We start from the raw sequence: 21,093 nt of genomic DNA, 5'->3' as shown, positions 1-21,093 counted from the left end.
CGTGCCTCAGTCTATTCATCTGTAAAATGGGGGAAACAGAACCACATTGGGTTGCTGTGCAGATTAAATAAATTCGTTTTGGAACCAGGCCCAGGATATACCATGTTTCCCCAAAAATAAGACCTAGCCGGACAATCAGCTCTAATGCGTCTTTTGGAGCAAAAGTTAATATAAGACCCGGTATTATATTATATTATATTATTTTATACTATATTATATTATTATTATAAAGACCCGGTCTTATATTATAGTAAAATAAGATGGTATTATATTATATTACATTACCTTATATTATATTATATTATACCAGGTCTTATAGTGAAATAAGACCGGGTCTTATATTAATTTTTGCTACAAAAGATGCATTAGAGCTGATTGTCCGGCTAGCTCTTATTTTGGGGGCAACACGGTATTAGCTACTGTCAGGAGATACTGGGGTCAGAGTGTGTGTATCCCCCTGGTCCCTCCCCAGAACCCCGGGTATCTCAGTTGTTGTTTGGTCATGATAGCCCCACCTGGGCCTTACAACACAAGTGCCATCTCTCACAGGGGCAGGTAGAGCAGATCTGGGGTGTGGGACTGTCTGCCAGGCCTCTGAAATGTTGCCTGGTGTCTCCTTGGCCCTGGGTGTGGTTGGGCCAGACACATGGGAGCTGTGGGCAGGAGTGGGCAATTCCAGGACCCCGAACTTCATCCTCCTGTGCCCCACGCTTTGCTACCACAGCCCCTGCCTGTGTTGCTGGCAGACATCACCAATCAATCCGGCCACTGTCCTGTACGTGCCAGGTAGCCGCGAAGCTTTGACCCTGAGCTCCAGGCAGGCTTCCCTTCGATGGAGGCAGGGAGACTGGAGGGGGATCTGCCCAAGCCCCCCAGCGAGGCAGAGGCAGAGCCAGCGCCAGCCTCAGCACCGGTCCCCCTGCCAGCAGCCACACCACAGGGGACAGGAAGCCGGCCTCATCCCCCAACAGAACACTGGGGAAGACTCCAGTAGTACTCCCTGCAGCAGTCCCTTTAGGATTTGGGCTTAATCCCAAGCACGAGGGTGGGTGGGCAAGGAACGGATTTGGTTTCATTCCTTTAGATGCCCAAGCCTTGGCCCGAGCCCTGGGGCGCAGGAGTGAACGCGCGTGGCTGCCGGGCATCTCCCAACAAAGGCTTCCTTTATTAAATAGAGATCGCGTTACATTCCTTTCAGAGGAGGAAATCGGACGTGGTGAGGGATGTGTCCAGGTTGTACTCCAGTACCGCGTGGGCTGTGAGGGGGGAGGAGGGGCCCAGGTCCTGCCCCCCCACTCCAGTCCTGCGTGCAGGTCTTGGCCACCTCAGCCCTCATTGTCTGAATGGCCCCCCGCAGCTGAAAACAGGCGTGACGTCCTGAGGCCCTGTCTGTGTTTTACTTTGGGAGAAAAGGGCCCTCCCTGGTCCTTCGAGTGGTGGTGGGGGCAGGGCCTCCTGAAGCCCAGGAGGGGATGGGGAAGGTCAAATGAGAGGGTAGGAGGAGGGGACTTGATCCATCTTAAGAACCCCTGGGGGGCAGTTCACAAGCAGATACTACTTGGCATGGAAGTCCCTGCCAGCCCCTCCATGGCAGGCCCAGGGGGGCAGTCCAACAGGATGGCCACCTGAGAATGGGGTGAGGGATGACCACAAGGGGGTGCTGGTGGCCCAGGGCTTGGGAACTGGGGTGGGGGGACACCCTGGCGATCAGGTCACCCAGCATGGTCCCTTTCTGAGGATATGGCAGCAACAAGGTCCCTGTAAGCAGCAGCTCCTAGGACTGGGGGTGAGCGGTGCTAGCTGCCCAGGTGTTCCCTCACAAGGGCTGAGCCCCTGAGTATGGGTCCAGGCTCGTTGGTCTTTGGTACTTTCTGGAGAGTCTCCTGGTGGCTATAGAACCACTGGGAAAGAGAGAAGAGTCACCTCATGATGTCCAGTCTCTCCTGCGGTGGACATTTGGTACCGGCTCAGTGCTGCCTCCATGGCCTGGCCATTTGTCTGTCTGTTCCGCTTCCGGTTCAGGGGTGGCTCCAGGATCCTGTCTTCCTGTCTGTCTGTCCGTCCTGGGGCAGCTGTTGGTTCCAGCTCTGGGCCCCCCTCCAAGCCTGGGCCAGGCGCTAGGCCTCCTGGGGGAAGAAGCCCAGCTTGGCCAGTGACATCTCCTTCCGCAGCCTCGTGATCTCCCAGAACATCGGCTCTGCTGCAGGCAGAGAGAGGGTGGACAGGTCGGTGACAGCTCAGGGTCACCTCTGGCAGATGGCCCGGCCCCTGACCCTGGCTTTCTGGCAAGGCAGCTGGCGGGCACTCTAGGGCTCCCCAGTTCCCCAAGAAAAAGACCTCAGTCAGTGGCGGGACCTTTGTGAGGCTCCACTCTGAGGCCTTGCAAACTGTTGAGTGCTGAACACACTTGAAGGCTCTGTACTGCCCTGGTGGAAGAGGTGACAGTCACTGTCACAGTCAGACACAGATATGCATGTGCGCACTGCCACACACTCGACAGGCTGCAAATGTTTCCGAACCCCAGCTCCCTGGGCCACACGGCAGTGAGCGGGGCCGCAGTGCCAGTTCATGAGCTGGGTGGAGGAGAGGCTCAGACTCCAAACTGGTTTGGGAGAACTCATCGGGAACAAAGTCTGAAGGAGCAGGAAGCTAGGCTTTGTTAATGGGAGGAGGGGGACCATGGGCCGGTGGAGGGCCTGCTGGGCAAGGGCGCAGTGGGAGGCCCGGTTCAGCGGACCATGAGGGGTCACACCCGGAGGGGAGAGGATTCACAGGGGAGGCCCCACCGTGCGCGGCCTCCAATGCCATGCCCGTAACAGGGAGCTGTCCCCTCAGGCCCCAGGGACAAGGGAGTACAGGGGTGGCATCAAGCTAGCTTTCCTGGTGCGGCGGAGCCCGGGAGGCTCCTCCCGCCGCTCATCTCAGCCCTTTACTAACCCCAACCTCCCCGCTAGCTGAGTCCTGGCCTCAGAAGGGGAAGCAAAACCCTGGGGTTGATGATATTGCTGCCGCTCCTCACCCCTTCCCTCCCGGGCGCCATCCCGCCTCTGGCCACCAGGGGGCGCTCACCGTCCTGCCGCACCAGGCCTTGCTGGATGTAGCGGATGTAGGTAAAGAAGTTGCACACGGCTGTGATCTGTGGGCAGATAGGGGGAGGGTGTGACCAGGCTGTGGTGTTGCCCAATGGCCAATGGGCCGTCACGAGAGCCTCATGAGCAGGGAGTGGCAGGGAACAGTGAGTGGGCTTCTCCCCCTAGGACTGTGCTTTCAGGACAGAGCTCTTCTCCCTATGGACTCCACTTTCCTCCGTCTCTTCAAGGTGGGAGACACATCCTAGGGGACCACATCCTAAAACTTCACACCCTTTTCATCTCCCATACAGGTCTGCACAACACAGTGGACATGCAGGCCTATAAGAAACAAAGTTCTAGATGTAATTTTGCTACGGGAATGTCTAGCATGGATCCTTCTCTTGAACCCTAGTTGGGATTGGAAAAGGCAAAGGGGACCGGTGACCACCAAACAAGGCTCTGGGCACAGAAACATGGGGTGGGGGCTGCAGTAAAAAGAGACTGGATTCATAATGGGGAGACCCGAGGCACACCCCTTTCCTTCCTAAGGCTCAGACTCCCTTTAGGTAAATGGGAGCCCAACTCACTGCTGGGGGCATTCGCCAGGACAACACGCTCAGATGCGCTGTGGAAGCAGTAGTCAGGAACACACAAACTGCCCTCACTGTCTAATCTGATACCCGACACTGGGGACCTCTGTCCACTTTCGTCCCCATGAGGAGCTCACCAAGCTTTGGAGTTTCCTAACATGTTCTGTTTAGTTCCTTACAATTCTCTACAGTCCATGAGGGGACAAAAGAACGGAGGGCACCCCACCCTTACCCTGCAGCTTGTTGAGTTCCCCTGATCCAGCCTGGGTCACACAGCCCAAGAGGGAAGAAGCTGGGAGTCCTGGAGACCCCCCGGCACCCACGGCTGACTGTCATGTGTGACAGACACCCTGGTGTGACAGACATGTCTTAGGACCCTTTCCAAAGCCTGTGGCTGGAGCCCAAGCTGGGGTCAGGAGCCTGGAGCTATAACCTGAACTCTAGTGTCACTCCCTTGATTAGGGTACATTAAACAACAGAGGTGATGGATGTCACTCCCATGATTTCTCAAAGCAAGAAAATGGATACCTCAGTCCTTCAGCCACAAAGGAACTGAATTCTGCCAACAGCTACATGAGCTTGGAAGAGGACCCTGATATCTGGAAAGGATGCAGCTGGCTGACATGTTGACTGCAGCCCAGGAGACCCCAACTACGCTGTGTCCAGACTCCTGACGCAGGTAGAGGAGACTAAATGGGTGTTGTCTTAAGCCACTCGGTTTATGGTAATTTGTTACACAGCAATAGCCAGCTAATACATCTGGCTTGGCTATGTGGCCTGAGTCAGTCTTTGCACAGTTCTGAGCCTAATCTGTAGATCAAGGTTGTGCTCCCAAGCCTGGGGCTCAGAGTTACAGCCCGGGCGGGGGGGGGGGGGGGGAACAGCGGGGCGCTAAGGAGTCAAGTGACATTCCAAATGATGACTCACCCTGGCCCGGGAGGACGGCGAGATGTAGTAGTGACTCTCAGAGTCCCCGAGCCGGATTCGGTGGCGACAGGTGCGGGAAAGGCCGCTCAGGGCACATGTGCTGCGGGAAAGCAGAGGAGGCCTTGGAGGCCAGCTGGGGCTCGCCCAGCCAGCTCATGCAAGGCGGATGCAGCAGCCAGGAGGAGGCACAGAGGAAGGGGCAGCAAACAGACGTGGGAGTGGGACCTGGCATCCTCTCCCCAGCCCAGTTTCCCACAAGCCCAGGGCCAGGCCAAGCGGTGGGGGAGGCAGCCCCAGAAGTCCCTGGGATGGACCTTTAAACCAAGCTGGACCCCACCCCAGAACCCTTCTCTTCACCCGTTGGGCAGGAAAGCTTGGTCAACCTCATGTCAGGTGTACCAAAGCCCTACCCCCTGTAACCACTAAAAAAGCATCTCCTACTGTAGCCCTCAGACCCAGGCACCTCTTCTCCCAACTAATCAGAAGTCCACTCTCCCCTGCACTTGGTTACCAAGTCCCCAGGCTAGGTCATGCCAGCAGGGCCTTTTGCCCAGCTCCCCTCAGCTCCTCCCAACCAGGCCTGTGCCTCATCTCTCCCCTTCTTCTCCATGTTATAGCCAGGGCTATTCCAGAAATCCGCATCTATCCTATCTTTCCCTGCCGCTTTCTTACTACCCAGAAATAGTCATGGAGAAACCTGAGTAAAGGAAGGTTAAGTAGGCACCTTGGCTGCGGAACTTATTCGAGCCTTTGTTGCCTCCAGCTTCACTGTGACTGTCTGAGTGGACCAGGGAACCCTCTTCTCAGGGACAGCTTTGGTGATCTGTGAAATGCTGGCCTAGCGGGTTAAAGCCCAAACCTCACCTGAGGACTTTTACTTTCTGGTCCCAAACACCCTCTACAGCCTCAGCCCCGTCTCCCTGCCCACCGCACTGCTCACCAGCCAACTCAGTGGTGTTTCTATTAATACCCCAGCTTCTCATACCTGCCCTCATTGTGTTCCCTCTGCCTGAAAGGCCCTTCCCTACTGCTATTCATCCTTCAAACCTGGCTCAAATGTCCCCATCCATGATGAAGCTCCCTCCCTTGCAGGCCAGACCCTAGGCTGCTGAGGGGAAGTGTTCCCCGATCTCTGCCCCTTGCTCCACCCTGGCTATTTTGTTGTGCTCTAGCCCTGCTCAACGTCGGTTGAGTAGCAGGAAGGACAAGATGCTAGTAGGGTCGTTCGTTATTTACTAGCAGAAGGCAGAGCTGGCAACTGACATCACTTACGTGTCAATCGGGGCCCGGAACCCACTGTGGGAGAGAGGCCGAGTGGGAGAAGGATGTGTATCAGGTCAGCCAGGAAGAGGGAGACCCCAGCTCCCGGACTCCCTGGAGAGCCTGGGGGTCCATGACTAGGGGCAGGATGGGTCAATGGGCACAGCCAAAGATGCCTCCTTGCCCCCCGTGGGGGAAGCCACTGTCCCTCTCCTATCAGGTGCCACAGTAGTCCTCCCCGGCCTACCCGTATGCCACCGCTCCTGCCCACCCCCAGGTGCCATACCAGGACCCCCACAGGCAGACCTGAAGCTCAGTCCTCCCTGGCCACCCCCTCGGTAGAGTCAAGATAGGTGGAGCTTTCCCAAGGAGGCAGGAAAGGGTGAAGGGGGCTAAGCTTACTTGGTGCTGCCATACTTGACTGCAGCCACCTTCACGGTGGGCAGTGTTTGGGAAGCCACAGGCTCAATGGTGAGTGTGTTGTCCTCCACGGCAGCCCGTACCAGTGCCGAGAGCTGTGGCAGACCAGGGCGGCAGGCGGGGTGGTGAGGGGCAGGCCTCTGGCTGAGGGGCTGGCCCTCCGGCTAGCCACCTTGCCCCGCCTCACCTCCTGCATGGTGAAGTCCAGGCAGGGGCCCACGTCCTCCCGGTACACCCTCTCCAGGAAGGGGCTGGTCTTGTCCAGGGTGGGCGATTCTCTCCAGGCCTGGAACTCTGCAAACAGGGTTGTGTCCACCTGTGGGGGTGGGCGAGGGGGGTGGGGCAGTCAGGGCGCTGGGGGCCAGCACAGCAGAGACGGGCAGGTGAGGGCCAGGCAGGATGCAGGGCAGGCCACAGCATGCCGGCGCGCCTGTCCCCAGTGGCAGTGCGGAGAACGAAGTCCTGAGAAGAACTCCCTTCTTCCCTTTGCATCAAAGGCTCAAGAACTCAAAGTTTCGCTTCAGGTTTGTTTTCAGTTTCCTGGCACTATAGGGTTACAGACTTGGCTCCAGGGCCTCGTCCTGAAGACCTCACTGCCTCCTTGAGCAGGGAAAATTGAAGAGTGACCCTGCAGGTACACACTGGTCACCCCAGGCACACATAGGCACATGCACACAGGAGGGAAGACACACAGGCTGTGAGAGGCGACTCTCTGGCCGCTCTGGGGAGCATGCAGCGTAAGTGAGGCTGGCAGGGGGCAGAGGGGCGCCCCTCTCTGGAGCCATTACCTGTCGGGAAAAGGAGAGAGAGGTAGCGAAGGTGGGGGCTGTGGGCAGCTCCCCAGGTGGGAGCTGCCAGGCTGGCTCGTAGGTGAGGTGAACCGCCTTGCTGGGGACCACGCAGAGGAGCAGGGAGAGGAGCGGGGGCAGCCCGGGCTGGGCAGGTGGGGCCAGTGGTGGGGCAGACAGACAGACAGACAGGTAGACAGAGACAGATAGGAGGAAGCAGATGTTAATGTCCAGTTGGAAGCTCAGAACTCAGAAGGGGGACAAGCGGCCTCTCTGGAAGCTCTAGAGACACAGGATAGGATTGAACTGGGGGCCACGTTGGTGTTAGAGACCCCCAGGAAGCTGAATCCCACTAGAGCCCCTGTGAATGCTCGCTGGGTGCAGCCCTGAGCTGAGATCCTAACAGACACGTCTTGTCAATTCCTCTAGGGTCCCAGGAGTCCCTATTTACTATGTGAGGAAACTGAGGCACTGACCGGTGACCTTACTTGCTCAAGGACCCGTCACTAACATCATAGCCCATTGTCCAGCCGGGATCAGGTACCCCAGGTACCCAGCCAAGGAGGGGGAGACAGCCCCACCCAAGGCCAGGCTTGTCTCAGCACCACAGCCAGACAGTGCTAAGGACCCTCAAGTCCCGGGGTGTCACACGGTAGTCCTGGGCCTCAGGGCTGTGGCCACACAGAGCCCAGGCAGCCTCTCCACAGAGGCCCCGTCACGGCCTCTTCAGGCCGAGGGAGTGTGTGTCTCCGTCCAGGCCCAAAGCCAGCCTCGGTGCAGAAAACATCACCTTCTGCTTGGAGAGGTGAGAGGACGTTATTACGCCCCCCAGGTTGTACACCTGGAGGCCGAGGGTCAGGTGCCGTTATCACGACGAGCCTGTCCGGCCCTCATGGCCAGAGGACACACAAGCCCGGAAAGGACAGGACAGGCTCCAGTCACAGTGAGGGGGTCAGGCCTGGTCCTGGCTCCCTTTCCTGTGTCCGCTGCCCACCCACAGCCCCTCACCTCTTTTCCCTCCTTGTCCGGGGCAAGAATGTGGCCTGCAGCAGGGCACACGGCAGGGCAGAGGGAGCTGCTGGTGCTCTTGTGACGCAAGTGGCCCTTGCGGGGACCGGCCTTGGCGGGGCTCAGAAGCTGCGGGTGGAGCTCACGGTTGGGAGAGGCTGGTGTGGACGTGATGACCAGTGTCTTCAAGGCTGTCACTTCTGCCTGCAGCATGTCAATCTGGCCAAAATGAGATGGCTGCCAACCTTAGCCCAGGGTTGATGCCACCCTGGCTGCCACTGTCTGCCACCCTATCTCAGGACAGCCTGCTCCAGCAGCAACTAGCACCTAACACCAGTTACCCTTGGAACAGCCTTCAAGGTGGGGACTGAGACACCCATCTTACAGGTAGGGAAACGGAGGCTCAGAGAGGCGACATGGCCTGCCTGAGGTCACACTGTAAGCCAGGACTCCATTAGAGGCCCACGTCTGGGAGCTGCTTGGGCCTCCCACTGAGGGGCCCCCAGGAGCCAGGAATAGCCCAGCCATCATTTTTATAGATGGGCAAACGGGCTCCAGGACAGGAAGGTACTTGCCCAGGCTCACACAGCCAGCCTGAGGTTTCTGCTTTGTAAAGGGGGTGCGGGAGGAGGGAAAAGAAATGAAAATGACCACAGGATGCTCCTAGCCCCTGGAAGGCCCCAGCAAGATTTCGGTGGTGCAGTAGAACTGCAGAGGCAGGCAGTGTCACCCCGGCCCCATCTTCTGGGCCTCCGTTTGCCCATCCCTGGTGGCCCCAACAGGCCACACAAGGGTCTGATTGGGTAGGAAGGCCAGGACTCGCAGGGCTAGGAGAAGGGCAGGAGCTCTGGGCAGGCCTCGGCAGGTGGGGGCCTCACCTTGCCCCTTGCCTCCTTCAGCTGCTTTTCTGATGCCGCCTGCTTCATATTGGCTTCTCGAACCATCTTGTGGGCTTCCTGGGAAGAAGGAAGGCTCTGTGTGAGTGGTGAAAGGCCAATGGATGCCCAGCAGACCCAGTCCCTTGCACCCCCAGCTGGCCAGCCACCGTACCTCGAATAGGCTGGCTGTCAGCTCCTCTAGTTCCCGTTCCAGCTGTTCCCGAACTTTGGATAGTCGCTCACATTCTTCATCCTTCAGCTTTAGCTCCTGAGGGGCACGAGAAGAGGCGGGTGGCTATCAGCCCCTCAGGGGCCCCTACACCGGATACTGGGGGAACACCCCCTGTGGCTCCATACCCCAGGTCATCTTACGGGGGCCTCTGGGCTCTAGCTTGCCTCCTTTGTTCCCCTAGTTTATGATGCGTTTTCCATTTAACTCCTGGCATGAGGTTGAAACCCAACAGTCAGTCCATTAGCCTGGAACAGGTTTTCAGAGAAGTCAAGACTTCTAAAAGTCATTTAAAAGTCACCAGAAGAACTGGTCTGTCCTTTGTTTGGACTTCCCTCATGCCTAGCACAGGCCTCAGATAGTTGGCCTGATAGGTGCATGAGATCTCTGGGTATTCGGTAAGAGCCCACAGCTCTCCCAGGTGGGCCCCGCCCCCCTCAGGCCCTCACCTTCTGGGCTTTGTGCAGCTCCTCTTTCAGGAACTCAGAGCCCTTCTCACGGATCTCCATGGACGAGCTGCGCAGGCGTGACACATCCAGCTGGGTGGCTGCAGGGCCCTCCTCACCTTGGGCCTCCTTCGCTACAGAGGACTCCCTGTGGCTTTTGCAGGAGACTGTGCTCTTCCAGGGGACCGGGACAGCCTCAAGGGGTGGTGGGTGGCCCTCGTCAGGATGGGGCTGGCTGTGAGGCAAACAGCAGACTTAAGGTGGGGTCCTGAGACCTGGAGAGTTGAGCCTAGGGACAAACCCTGGGCAAGGCCCCTGCCACTCTGGGCCTCAGTCTCCCCATCTGTAAAATAGGGATGCTACCAGTGAGGCCATCACTAGGGTTGTCACAAGGGCAGAATGACCAAACATGAGGTCTCTTGGGGGCGAGAACAGGATTCATTCATCTTTGTCCACCACTCCCTCCAGCCCAGGACCTAGGGCTGTGTGTGTGGCACACAGTAGGTGGTCAGCACACAGCCGGTGCTCAGTTGTGTTTGTCCAACAGGTGACTGTCAATGCATCAGTATTGAGAATCTGAGTTTCCACTTCCATAAAGTAGTGACAATCCCAATGGCCCTACCTCAAGGGTCATAGAGATGTGCATAAAACCTCGGCACACAGGAGGCACTGAAGTGAGAACTGCCTTTGTCTTAATGTTAATGCAAATTTTATGCAAATTTAGGGCAGATCTGAGAGGAAGGACCTAGCCAGCCAGGGCAGGCAGGGCTGAGGCAGGAAAACTGCAAACAGCCCAGCAAGGCAGACTCACTTCCTGCCCCCTGGACCTTGTGGGGAGCAATCCCAGCTCTCTGCTGGTCTGTCTTGTGACCTCAGGCAAACACCTCCCTCCTCCTCTGGGCCTCAGGACCCTCTTTTCCCTACGTTGAAGACCCTGGAGGCACTGTAGGGTGGGGGCCACCAGCCTCTGCCTTCACCCCCGCCATCCCCCCTTCACAACAGACCCTGGGGAGGGAAAGAAGGAGAGAGGGAAGGAAGAAGGGGGGGAGGGAGGAGGGGCCCCAGCAGCAGTGGTTTGTGCCAAGACAGCACCTCTGGACTTGCTCACTCAGCAAAAGCTGGCGGCTCCTGCGCCAGCAGCTTCTGAGGCCCGTGGCTGGACCGAGGGTGGGGGGCTGGGCCAGGCCGCTGATAACAGTGGGGAAGTGGAGGGGACGGGGCTCAGAAGGGTCCACACAGGAGGGAGGAGCGACAAGGCCAAGGGGTAATGGGATTCAGGATTGCTGAGAGGAATGTGTGAAAGGCAAGGCTGGAGACTGTCCTTCCTCCTGTCCTCTGGATCCTGGGACAGTCACCAAGCAGACCCTGAGCCTCAGTTTCCCCCTGGGGTAACACAGAGGGACTGGGCCCCCAGAGACCCCAGCACTGAGCCCATTCCCAACCCTTCTTTCACACAGCCCTGTCCGGCTGCCCTCTGCTTTAGAACTGGCCCAGAGTGTGGCCTCGAGGTTCCTTGGGCTGGGTCCTGCCTGGCAGGGACACCGGGCACACACAGCTATCCCTGCATCAACAGTGTCTATGCCAGGCAGGGGTCTTTCCTAATCCCCTTGTTTAGGAAGGTCTTGTTGGAAGGGAGTCCTGAGGCTTGAGGGGCTGTGGCAGTGCGATGGTGGCCCTGGGCTGGCGTCTGCGTCCAGGGGACTGACACTACGCTGGACACTACACAGGGTGCTCTTTCCATGTTATCTCATTTCACACTCTCAACAGCAGCCGTGGTATTGTCCCCGTTCCACAGATGAGGGACGGAGTCTCAGAGAGGTGGTTGGTGGCAGTGCTGGGACAGGTGGCCAGGTCTTCAGCCCAGGCCCAAAGCTCCCAGTGGGAGGGGCAGTGAGTGGAGGAATCGGGGCTTCTGTCTCAGGGTCCAGGCCTGATGGGCCCCCGGGGACTCAGGAGTCTCTTCCTTGGCTGCATCAGGGAAATCTGACTCAATCCCTGCCCGAACTGGCTTCTCAGCCTCTGCTCAGGCCCAGGAACCACCTCCCAGGAGGGAGGGCCAGGGCCAGAGGAGGTGTGGCTGAGAGCAGAGGCCAGAGTCAGGCGAGCCCAGGGCCATGCCAGGTTCTGACCTGGGGTACATGCCAGCCCCTGGGAACGCTACTGAGATCCTCTGCTCCTGCTTCCGTTCCGCGGATGGGGGTAGAAACCTGTAGCAGGTGCACAGGGACAGCACAGGGCACGGACAGGATCCCAGGTCTCAGACACCCGGCCCCAGTGCCTTTCCCACTGCAAGGACCACCTGTCATGACCCACGCCCCCAGCCTCTCCCATGGGGGCCAAGCTTCATCCACTAGTGTGGCCTCTGGCCACAGTGAAAGACTTTAACTCTCCTGCTGGTCCCATGGGCACGGGCTGGGGGTGTGGCTGGACAGTCCCCCACCATTTTCCCAGCATTCCCTCACTTCAGGCCACTGCGGGGTGTGGAGGGGCCGGGGGTGGGCGTGGAGGGGGCTCTACTCTGCAGCTAGAGGAAAAAGGGGAGCTGGGAGGCCTGAGACAGATCTCTGTGATACCCTCCCCCTAACCCCAGGGGGAAAGCCCAGTGCGCAAATCCTAATGGCAGAAAGCATGGCAACAGCAGGACCAACCACCCTGCAGTCACCAACTGTCCAATGCCTGGGCCAGAAGTGCAGGAGCAGGAGGGAAAGGACCTATCCTGCACTGGGAGGGAAGCTCCCATCTACAGACCCCTCCCACTTCCCGGCTGCGAGGCCAGCTCGGTGACTCAGAAATTTCAGAGGAAGGAGGGACCCCAGGCCCCTCATCCCTGGGGTCCAGCCCAACCCAGATTCCCCTATCCTCCACACTCTTCAGCCTTCCAGGCCAGAGGCCCACAAACTTGGGTGTGCACCCTACAGTGGGTGGACTCACGCCGCAGACGGGCAGAAGCTGCCTCTTCAATCCTGCTGCCCCATGTCTCTCCCCCTCACGTCCATGCTCATGACCTCTGCTCAAACCTTCTCAGCGCCAGTTCCCTGCAGAAACAGAGTCTAGTGCTCAGGATACGATGCTGCAGAGGTCACCGGGAAGGGGTCTGCTCAGGGGCGGGAGATAGTAGGAGTCAAGGTCACAGGTAGGTGGGGGCCGTTTCCTAGAGCCCACAGCAGTTCATGCAGGAAAGGCCCCACTGGGTCACTTCCCCCGGAAACGCACAAGGGTGGGGGGAATGCAGCAACTGCAATCCTCACCCCTGACCCAGGCCTGCCCTAGGAGGGGCAGCAGGTTTTTGTCCCCATCCACAAAAAATGGCAAAATGAGTATGAGGACCCCTGGATTCTATGGTCCCCAGTCACCCAGCAACTCCCACTGGGCCAGAAGGGCCTGTCTAGAGGCCTCTCCTGAGGCTAGAAGGGCCCAGCGAGGGTCCTGTGTGCCCCTTCCCAGCCCCGGCCTGACCAGCCTGCCCCTCAGCCTCTCCCTCCCCAACCACCAGCGCCCAAGTCACCTCTCTCAATTAAAGATCCCTGTGCGAACGGGCACAACAGGTTCATTAAACAAGCAGGTGGGTTGCCAGCAAGGGAAGCTCTGAAACTGGGGGAAGAAGAGGGCTGGGAGGGCACGCTGGGACTTCTCTCCCTCTGCCTGGGGCCACCAGGTCCACAGTTTAGGGTGGCTGCAGCTGGTTTGGTCAGCAGGAACCCAACCCAGGGCCCAGCTCCAGGGCAGGGCCATGGCACAGGGGCCTCATTCAGATTCCCGCACATGCACTCAGGGGCAGTCCAGTAAGCCCTGAGGGCACTGAGGGTGACAGCCAAGTGATTCTCACCAGGGGCCAAGGTTTCAAGGGTTCGCTCCCTGACCGGCCTCCAAACCCAGCCAGGCTCAGCCTACAGACAGGGGTCAAGTTTTCAGCTCCAAACCCGCCAGCACATTGGAATCCCAGGCCCCCACGCACACCCATACCAGCCCACCACTCCACATACCCACAGATGTCATTGTGTGTGAACCTCATTATGCCACTGCTGGGAGATGCTCTCCCCAACCCGGTTTGAGCGATGAAGCACCCAAGGTTCAGAGAGAGATGGTGACCTGGCTGAATACACAACAAGAAAGTGGCAGGGTGGGAACTGAACCCAGAGCCCAGGCAGTACTGAGTCACGGGACCTGTCACCCAGAGAAGCCTGGACGGGAGGAAAGGGGATGAATGGTGGTTTCAGAGAAGTGAGGCAGGATGCAGACGTTGTTTGAGGAAGTTTGAGACAGTGCGCAAGTGGTGGTGGGGGTGGGGGTTCCCCCCGAGGCTGCTGTATAAGCCAGGCAGGCTCTGGGCTAGGAGGGGACACGCAGAGGGGACACACAGACACAAAAGACTCTGAGAGGGGGTTCACGGGAGAATCAGGGGCTATGGGGGGGACAGAAAAAAATAAGTTGCAGAAATTAATTAATATAATTGAAAATTGAGGAAAAGGTGAATGAGGAGAATAGTGGTACAGAAGACAGGAATGAGGAACTGGGACAGGGTCTTTCAGGGAAAGGAAAGGGGGTGGCTGAGGTGTTTGGGAAGTGGCAGCTGAGGGGAGGCACCAGGACAGAGGAAGCAGCTGCAGCCAGAGCCTGGATGACAGGCTGGGTGACGGAGGAGTTGAGACCAGAGAGCCAGCCTGGAGATCCGAGGAGGAGCCATTCCAGGGATTGGAAGGGAGGGTTCCTGAAGAATGGGACGACAGTGTCACACATGGGAACAGAAGAGCAGGGCCCCAGGCGTAGAAAGGGTGGGCCTGGACCACTCCCGGAAGGGGGCAGTAGATGTGTGCACGGGAGGCAGGAGTAACATCAGCACCTTGCAGAAGAACAGGGAGCAGGAGAGGGGAGAAGGTCAGGGACAGCCTTGGGATGGTAAGGAGGGAGGTGAGAACAGCTGAAGCTGGTGGGCCAGGCCACGCCTCTCCCCACTACAGCTCCAGGCCTGACGAGGAAATCCAGCCCTGGGTCTCCAATCAGAGCCAGCACAAGGCCTGAGAGGGTGGGGGTTCCCTCCTCTGCTGGCGCAGGGCACACAGCACAGCCTCACAGTCACCTGTTTAATCGTAGAAGAATCTGATACCCCAAGACCTCAAACGTCCAACACGTACACAGTGAGCACCTGTGCCAGGCACTCCACCAGCCCTGATCCACCCAATCTGCATGACCACACAGATGCTGGCAGCCACATCAAGCCCCTTTTTCTGACCACGTTCTAATTCATTTTGCTCCCTCTCCCCCACCCTATTGGGCACAAATCCCTTACAGCCAGGGGGACAGTCTAGGATAAGCAGGACCCTAATGAGAGTCTGAGTCCAGCACTTGGATGTGTTGTTGATTAAGGAATAGCAGGAAAGCTATCACCACCTGTTGAGGGGGAAAGGGAGGTAGTAATTCATGGAGGGCTTCCAGGAGGAGGCAGCAGTGAGGGCTGTACAACCCTCTTCCCTCTGGTCCTGACCCTGGAATCCCCAGGCCATACTTCAGAACTGTCTCAGAGCTATAGTCCCCTGTGACTTAGGCCCTATTGACAGGAGCTCACAGATCCAAGCCCCTTAGCGTAGCCATGGCCCAGAGAAGTTAAGTGACTTGCTCAAGATCACACAGCCCTTCTGCAGCCCTGGAGCTCCCTAGTATCCGGTCTGCTGCAAAGACATAGTCCCTCATCCCTGGGAGGGTGGGGTGATCTCTCTCATTCCTGGGCAGTCCATCAGACCCTGGCCCTCCTTAAAGATAGATATGATTAGCCCCATCCTCCAGATGGGGAAATTGAGACTGAAGCATCAACATCATGTGGCCATTTAGTGGCAGAAAACTAGCCGAGAACCCAATCTCTGACTTCTGTTGACCAAGTCCCAAGTCCAACACTGTGATAGCTGCAGAAGTACCCAAGATGCCATCCTCACCCCAACCCCTCTGAGCAGGCTTGGCACCCAAGACGATGGACAGGGAACACTGTGGGGGATGGGGCAGGGAGCAGCCTGGTTTGAGGGGAGCTGCTTCTGGGGCAGAGTTCATGATGGCCCATGCTCAGGAAGGCCCAAGAAGGAGTCCACCTGAGCTCCTGCAGTGTCTTACCACTGCCACTAACCCCAGGGGAGCAGCCCTGGGTCCAGGGCCAAGGGGGCCAACTGGCACCAGGCCCTGGCCATCAACAGCAGTCACCCGAGAGAGAGATTTCAGTTCATCTTACAGATGAGGACACGAAGCCCCAGAGACATCTATGGCTTAGCCAATGTCACTGACCCCTAATCCCAGATTCCTTCAAATCTAGGATGAAAGACTCCAAGTACACACCTGCCCAGAGTTGTCATGAGCTACTGGGGGCCACAAGCACAAACAGCTCAGCGAGAGTCACGAGGGCAAGTGTGACCCCGCGCAGAGTCGCTCCCAGCAGCTGCTGGGGTCTGGGCGAGTCCCTAGGACACCAGGCCCCCCGGTAGGTGCTGGCAGCTTGGCCCTGACCTGTCAGTGCCTGCCTCCAATAGTCAAGGGAGGAGTCCATAACAAGGCAGGGGTCAAGGTAACCCAAAAGCTCCGTCTCTCACTCCCCAGGTGCCCAGCTCCTCATTCTTCTCCCTCATGCTTTCCACCTGCATTTATGAAACACCTACTTTGTGCTCTGCCCTGGGCTAGGCCCCAGGGAATGCAAATGTTCCTACAAGCAGTGAGCTGACTGAGGATAGTGGGGTCAGCTTGACAGCCTGGTTCATCCACAAGGGTCCTGGGATTGTGGCAGAGAGGCTGGACTGGGACCTTCTCCAGAACTTTGAGTAGTCTCTTTGATACTGTCCTTGAAGACAGCGTCCGTCTCCTGGTGGTTCCCAGCCTTGTCTGTCTGGCCGTGGCCTGGATGCCTCCAGGGAAGGACATTGTCTGGCCCTGGATCACTCCCTACCCCACAACCTGCTCATTTCACCTAAAGGCCCAGAGAAAGGAGACCATACTCTTAAGATCACACAGCAACTCAGTGGCTGTGTTTTGCCTTGGACGCACCTGACATAACAGGTCAAAAGTTTCCTCCAGACCAGGCTTCTCCTCCGACAGTTCACCCCAGGAGGAACCGCATACTCCAGGTACCACCAACCCACCTCGGCCACGTTCTCCTTAAAGTCAGTCTCCTTCCCCCAGGGCGCAATTCCACAGAGTACATCCTCTACTTCAACTCTCTCCCTTTAAGAGTCTCCTGCTTCGTTCTACACCTCACCCCTTCCAGGATTCCACTCCCTCAGCGCCCCGTTTTTCCTCCCCTAGGATCTCATCTCAGGCTTTGCTGGGTGCCACTGAATACAGTAGATCCAGCCTGCCAGCCTCCCTAGGGGCGCTTCCCTAACTCCCCAGCTGTGGCTGGCAGCCCTGTCCTGGGACCACCCATCTGGCCCAGTTCTTTACACGAATACAATGCACCCCCACTCTGGCTGCATCCCCTCCAGGACCTAGTCTTTCCAAGCCATGGGAAAGAGGAAGTGTTTGCCCAGCTCCATGAGAAGACCACACAGCCTTTTTGCACATACAGGGCAGGGGTCGGCCAGACCCGGGGACCACCTCTGAGAGCCAATGAACAGATATGGGCACTGGGGCCACTAACCCACCGTCTGGCTCCAGGCTGCAGGGAAATCCCAGCCCACACTTCTGAGCCCTGCCGGCTCCAGGAACCCCCCAGGTAGAGGCTCTTCAACTTGCTAGCGACCTTGGCAGAGACCCAGCCCCCTTCCCCACATGCACTGCTTTCTAAGTGTTCGTCCAACCTGGGGGACCCTCTTCTAGGTGCAAATCCCAGGCATACTCTGGCTTGCACCCCACCGTCCCATCAAACTTGCGCTCCAGAGGAGCTAGGAGGAGTTGGCGCTGTCAAGCCGGGACGGTCTGCCGCCCACCTTTCACACTCCCCGTCCCCAGAGACGCCCAACCCTTCCCCGCGGAGTGTCCTTCCATCTCTGAGAGGACGCTCGCCTGTCCTCGTGCTAAAACGGGCTCCTCCTCGGCCGCTGGCAGGGCTGGGGAGCAGAGCACCTCCAAGTGGGAAGCGCAGGCCACGCAGCGATCCTCGACCCTCCCAGCCGCAGCCCGACCCCGCGCAGAACCGCGAGCGCGCGCGGACCTACCCACTCCACATCCCGGCGCCTCGGGGCGTCCAGGCGTCCGTCCCCGCCGCCGCCGCGATCTCCCTTGTGCCGCGTCCCCGCCGCCGCCGCCGACTCCGCCCCGGGCCGGCTGGCCTGCCCCGCCGGCTGTCAGCCCTGCCCGCCGCCTGTCTGTCGGTGCGGCCCCGGCTCGCGCCCGGGCCCCCAGCCCAGCCCCGACCCTGCCCTCAGGGGGTCACGTGGCCGAGAGGGTGGCCCGAGGACACGTGCCTAACCCCGCCCCTCCGCCGGCCAGCGCAGAGCTCGCGCGCTCCCGCCCAACCCCACGGCCGTGGGCCTCGGGACTGTGCCACCGGCGGAGTGCGGGGAGGAGCCGTATCCACATCATGCGGCTGCTAACGCAGCGTTCAGACGCTCCCCGCTGCTCCCTCTCCAGTCACCGCCCCGGCACAGGCACCGTGCGGCACCCACCCTGGGCCACCCTGCTCAAGAACCTGCAAAGGCTCCTGGGCTTTCAGCGCCCTCATTCTTAACTCAGAGCCAGCAGACAGCCTCCCACCCCCTCACCTGGCCCTCTGGCCACCCCTCCTTCCCTGGGCTCCCTGCCTGTCCCTGTGCAACATCCTGCCTGTTTGGCAGACCCCCCAAACAAGTGTTCTCCGTCTTTACTCTGAGTGCTTATCCCGGGCAGGACCCACGTTTGGCCCAAGTCTCCAACCCCAGCCTCTCCTGCCATGCCAGCCCTGCCCCTCCTTGCCTTTGCCCAGGGTCTTCTGTCGAGGAATACACCCCGCCTCCATACACACACACACCTGTCTGGTCCGTCATCCTTTGCAAAACTTTTCCCTGAATCCCAGACCATTGGCCTTTGTGTCCCTCAGTCTCTGTGTCCCTGTCACCTATCCTGAGCGCTTTGCCCTGACCATCTGCCTCAACTTCAGCCTGGGGCTGGATCCAGTGAGAGCATAACCCCCTTTCTCTCCTGGAGGGACAAGGGCTCCCACTCTCTGTGTCTAGAGGAGGACTGGGAGAGTTAGGAAAGTACTTTTCTTCCAGATGCTACCAGAACTCTGGGCGCTACTCTTCCAGCCTCACAGAGCCAGGGCTCCAGGCTTGAGTGTGTCAGGTTTCCATCTGGGGACACATTTTTCATTCATTCATTCATTCATTCATTCAACCCCTTCTGAGTATGAACTATGGGCCATACAGGGCTGGGGACCCAAAGGGAAACTGCCAGACACAGTCTCTGTCCTCCTGGGGCTCCAGTGTGGTGGGGGAGATGGAAGGAGGGGGACATACTCTCAAGGACTTGCAGCACCACCACTTGTCCAAGGCACACTACCTTGCTAAGTGAATGGTATCTTTGTTCAAAAGTGACAGTGGTACTCCTTTCCTAGGTGGGCACACCAAGGTGCAGGACTTGGTGAGCGGAGAGTAGGCTGGATTTCATGCCTTGTTCGCTCATTCCTTTGGCTGGTGCCTTGCACAGTCAACAACCTGGGCATCCCTTCCATCGTTGCAGAATCATCCTGCCCAGGCCCCACATATCCTTCACTCTGCAGGGCAATTGTTTCAACAACTGTGGCTTCCGAAGGACGGGGACCTGCTCCTTCTTGGCACTTGTTTCTGCACCTACCCCAGCCCAGGGTCTGGCCGAAAGCAGATGTCATCATGTTTACTGACTTGAATCCTTCACCAAATAAGACTTGAGCAACTGCTGTCTTCCTGGCCCTTAGCTCTGCTCACTACTTAGGGGAAGGGCGAGAAGATGACACAAAGGGAGCTCAGGTCGGGCCCCTTACCCTCCAAATCTTCACGAGCCCAGACAGGAGATAAGACCTGGTCCAAGTCTGACAACCCCAACTAGGGAGAGATAAAGGGTGAAGGGTGTGTCCACCCAGGGCTATGGCTTTAGAGGAAGAATCCTCAGCGTGGAAGGGCTGGTGGGCTGTGGAGGCCCTTGAGCGAGGCCTCAAACGACAAGTGTGGGGTCACCACTCTGAGATCATTGACACACCAATTACTAGCCAAAAATATCCTGTCTATGCATCCAGTTACCTTGGACTTCCAGGGCTCACTAGCTTCTCCTATAGTCCAGGAAGTTCTGCTCCTCAGCTGAAAAGGATGGGCTCAGAGAAGTTAAGGAAACTGCCTGATGTCACACAGCCATGGGGTGGTGGGACTGAGACCCCTCATACCAATGTTCTGAGAAGACAGCCCAGAAGCCAGAGGACTCACTGGAAGCTGCAGCTGTAGGCAGTCAGGCAATAAGAGGCGCCTACTGGGTGCTTGGCCCACAGGTTGGGAGGGAGAAATAAAAGGTGTGTCCTCTGCCCCCAAGCTCCTTCCTTCCCCAAATCTGACCCCCGCAATTCCCCTGACTACCCCCATCACAGACCCTTGGCTGGAGGCAGATGAGGAGCTGAACTGCCAGCCAGGATGACCCAGGCCCTGATTGTGTCTTCAGTTCACTGTGTGATGCACGGTGAGTGTCATGCCCTCTCTGAGCTTCAGATTCTGTATCTGTATAACCAAATTGGACAAGACAATCGTGGCCACCCCCTGGCACTCACCTTGTAGGAGGCTCATGAAATTCCTCATTGTCCTAGGCCAGTCCCCGGTTGGGACCCTGGCTTCTCACACCCTCCCCCAACTTTCCTGTAGAGTGGCCAAATGCATCCCTCCCCTCCATGTCCCAGGTCACTAGCTCACCTGTCTGTGTCCCAAGGCTCCTCTCTCAAGTTCCCCTCAAGTGCAGCATAGCGAACAGTCCCTGAGCTCATTGCCAGGTACACGGGACATTTCCCTCGGGCAGGGCACCCGGTACACTCCTCAGAAGAGTCCATGCCTGGAGGGCTGGACCGAGGGTCCCTCTGGAGAATGCCAGGCAGGCAGGTGGCAGAAGCCTTCTCCCTACCCGCAGGCTCACGCTAACCTTTGCTATCTCTGAGAAGCAGCTGCGTGTGAGGGAGGAGCCTCCCAGACAAGCTTCTATCGCCTTAAACCGTAATTATTAACTCCTGTGGCTGAGCTGACAGCAGAAAACCCTGGGGCCGTCCTTCCTGGGCTCTGGGCCAGGGAAGGTGAGTCCTCAAAGGGAAATGGGAGCCTTCGTCTCCATGCCCAAGGCCCCAGGGCTTCAACTAGGCCCACAGATACAGCTGCCTGTCCCCTCCTTGCCCAGGATGGCAAGTTGGAAATAACCTGTCCAGCTCTGGCTCTATCATGAGCTGGCCATGTGGCTTTGGACAAGGTTCCCTGCCTCCCCTACCCTGGTCCCTGGCCTCAATATCCTCTTCAAAACTTTAACTTTAACCAACAACAAAAAGGCACCACTCAATAAAGCAGTTAAAAACACAGGCCTGGAGTCA

At 58.1% G+C, this 21,093-nt stretch overlaps 1 protein-coding gene across 6 annotated transcripts; it reads right to left on the bottom strand.

Moving 5' to 3' along the window:
- Window positions 1-1,134: 1,134 nt before the first annotated feature.
- RAB3IL1 (RAB3A interacting protein like 1) lies at window positions 1,135-20,658 on the bottom strand. 6 transcript variants are annotated; one of them, XM_033120395.1, is made up of 12 exons: window positions 20,435-20,658; window positions 9,621-9,852; window positions 9,115-9,210; window positions 8,943-9,020; window positions 8,065-8,283; window positions 7,057-7,203; window positions 6,456-6,584; window positions 6,251-6,363; window positions 5,861-5,884; window positions 4,589-4,688; window positions 3,070-3,136; window positions 1,135-2,197 (listed from the first exon to the last, which is right to left on the bottom strand). In XM_033120395.1, the coding sequence occupies exons 1-12, from the start codon at window positions 20,566-20,568 to the stop codon at window positions 2,118-2,120; spliced, it is 1,419 nt and encodes a 472-aa protein (XP_032976286.1). In that variant the 5' UTR covers window positions 20,569-20,658; the 3' UTR covers window positions 1,135-2,117. The 6 variants fall into 6 exon arrangements, with proteins under 6 accessions (XP_032976286.1, XP_032976285.1, XP_032976287.1 ...); XM_033120394.1 differs by having other exon boundaries at window positions 1,136-2,200; window positions 20,435-20,651; XM_033120396.1 differs by lacking the exon at window positions 5,861-5,884 and having other exon boundaries at window positions 1,137-2,200; window positions 20,435-20,648.
- Between the last annotated feature and the right edge of the window lie 435 nt (window positions 20,659-21,093).

This window comes from Rhinolophus ferrumequinum, chromosome 11 (genome assembly GCF_004115265.2).
Source record: "Rhinolophus ferrumequinum isolate MPI-CBG mRhiFer1 chromosome 11, mRhiFer1_v1.p, whole genome shotgun sequence".
In the NCBI taxonomy this organism is placed as follows: Eukaryota; Metazoa; Chordata; class Mammalia; order Chiroptera; family Rhinolophidae; genus Rhinolophus; species Rhinolophus ferrumequinum.
Note: the sequence above shows the minus strand (reverse complement) of the source record. Positions and strands in the feature narration are given on the sequence as shown.

Coding starts and splice junctions, on each gene's coding strand:
- RAB3IL1 (XM_033120394.1), bottom strand. CDS start 20,568: ATGGACTCTTCTGAGGAGTGTACCGGGTGCCCTGCCCGAGGGAAATGT. Junction 9,853..20,434: donor GAGCCTTGGGACACAGACAG/GTGAGCTAGTGA, acceptor TTTGCCTCACAG/CCAGCCCCATCCTGACGAGG. Junction 7,204..8,064: donor CGGACAAGGAGGGAAAAGAG/GTGAGGGGCTGT, acceptor CCACCTGCCCAG/CCCGGGCTGCCCCCGCTCCT.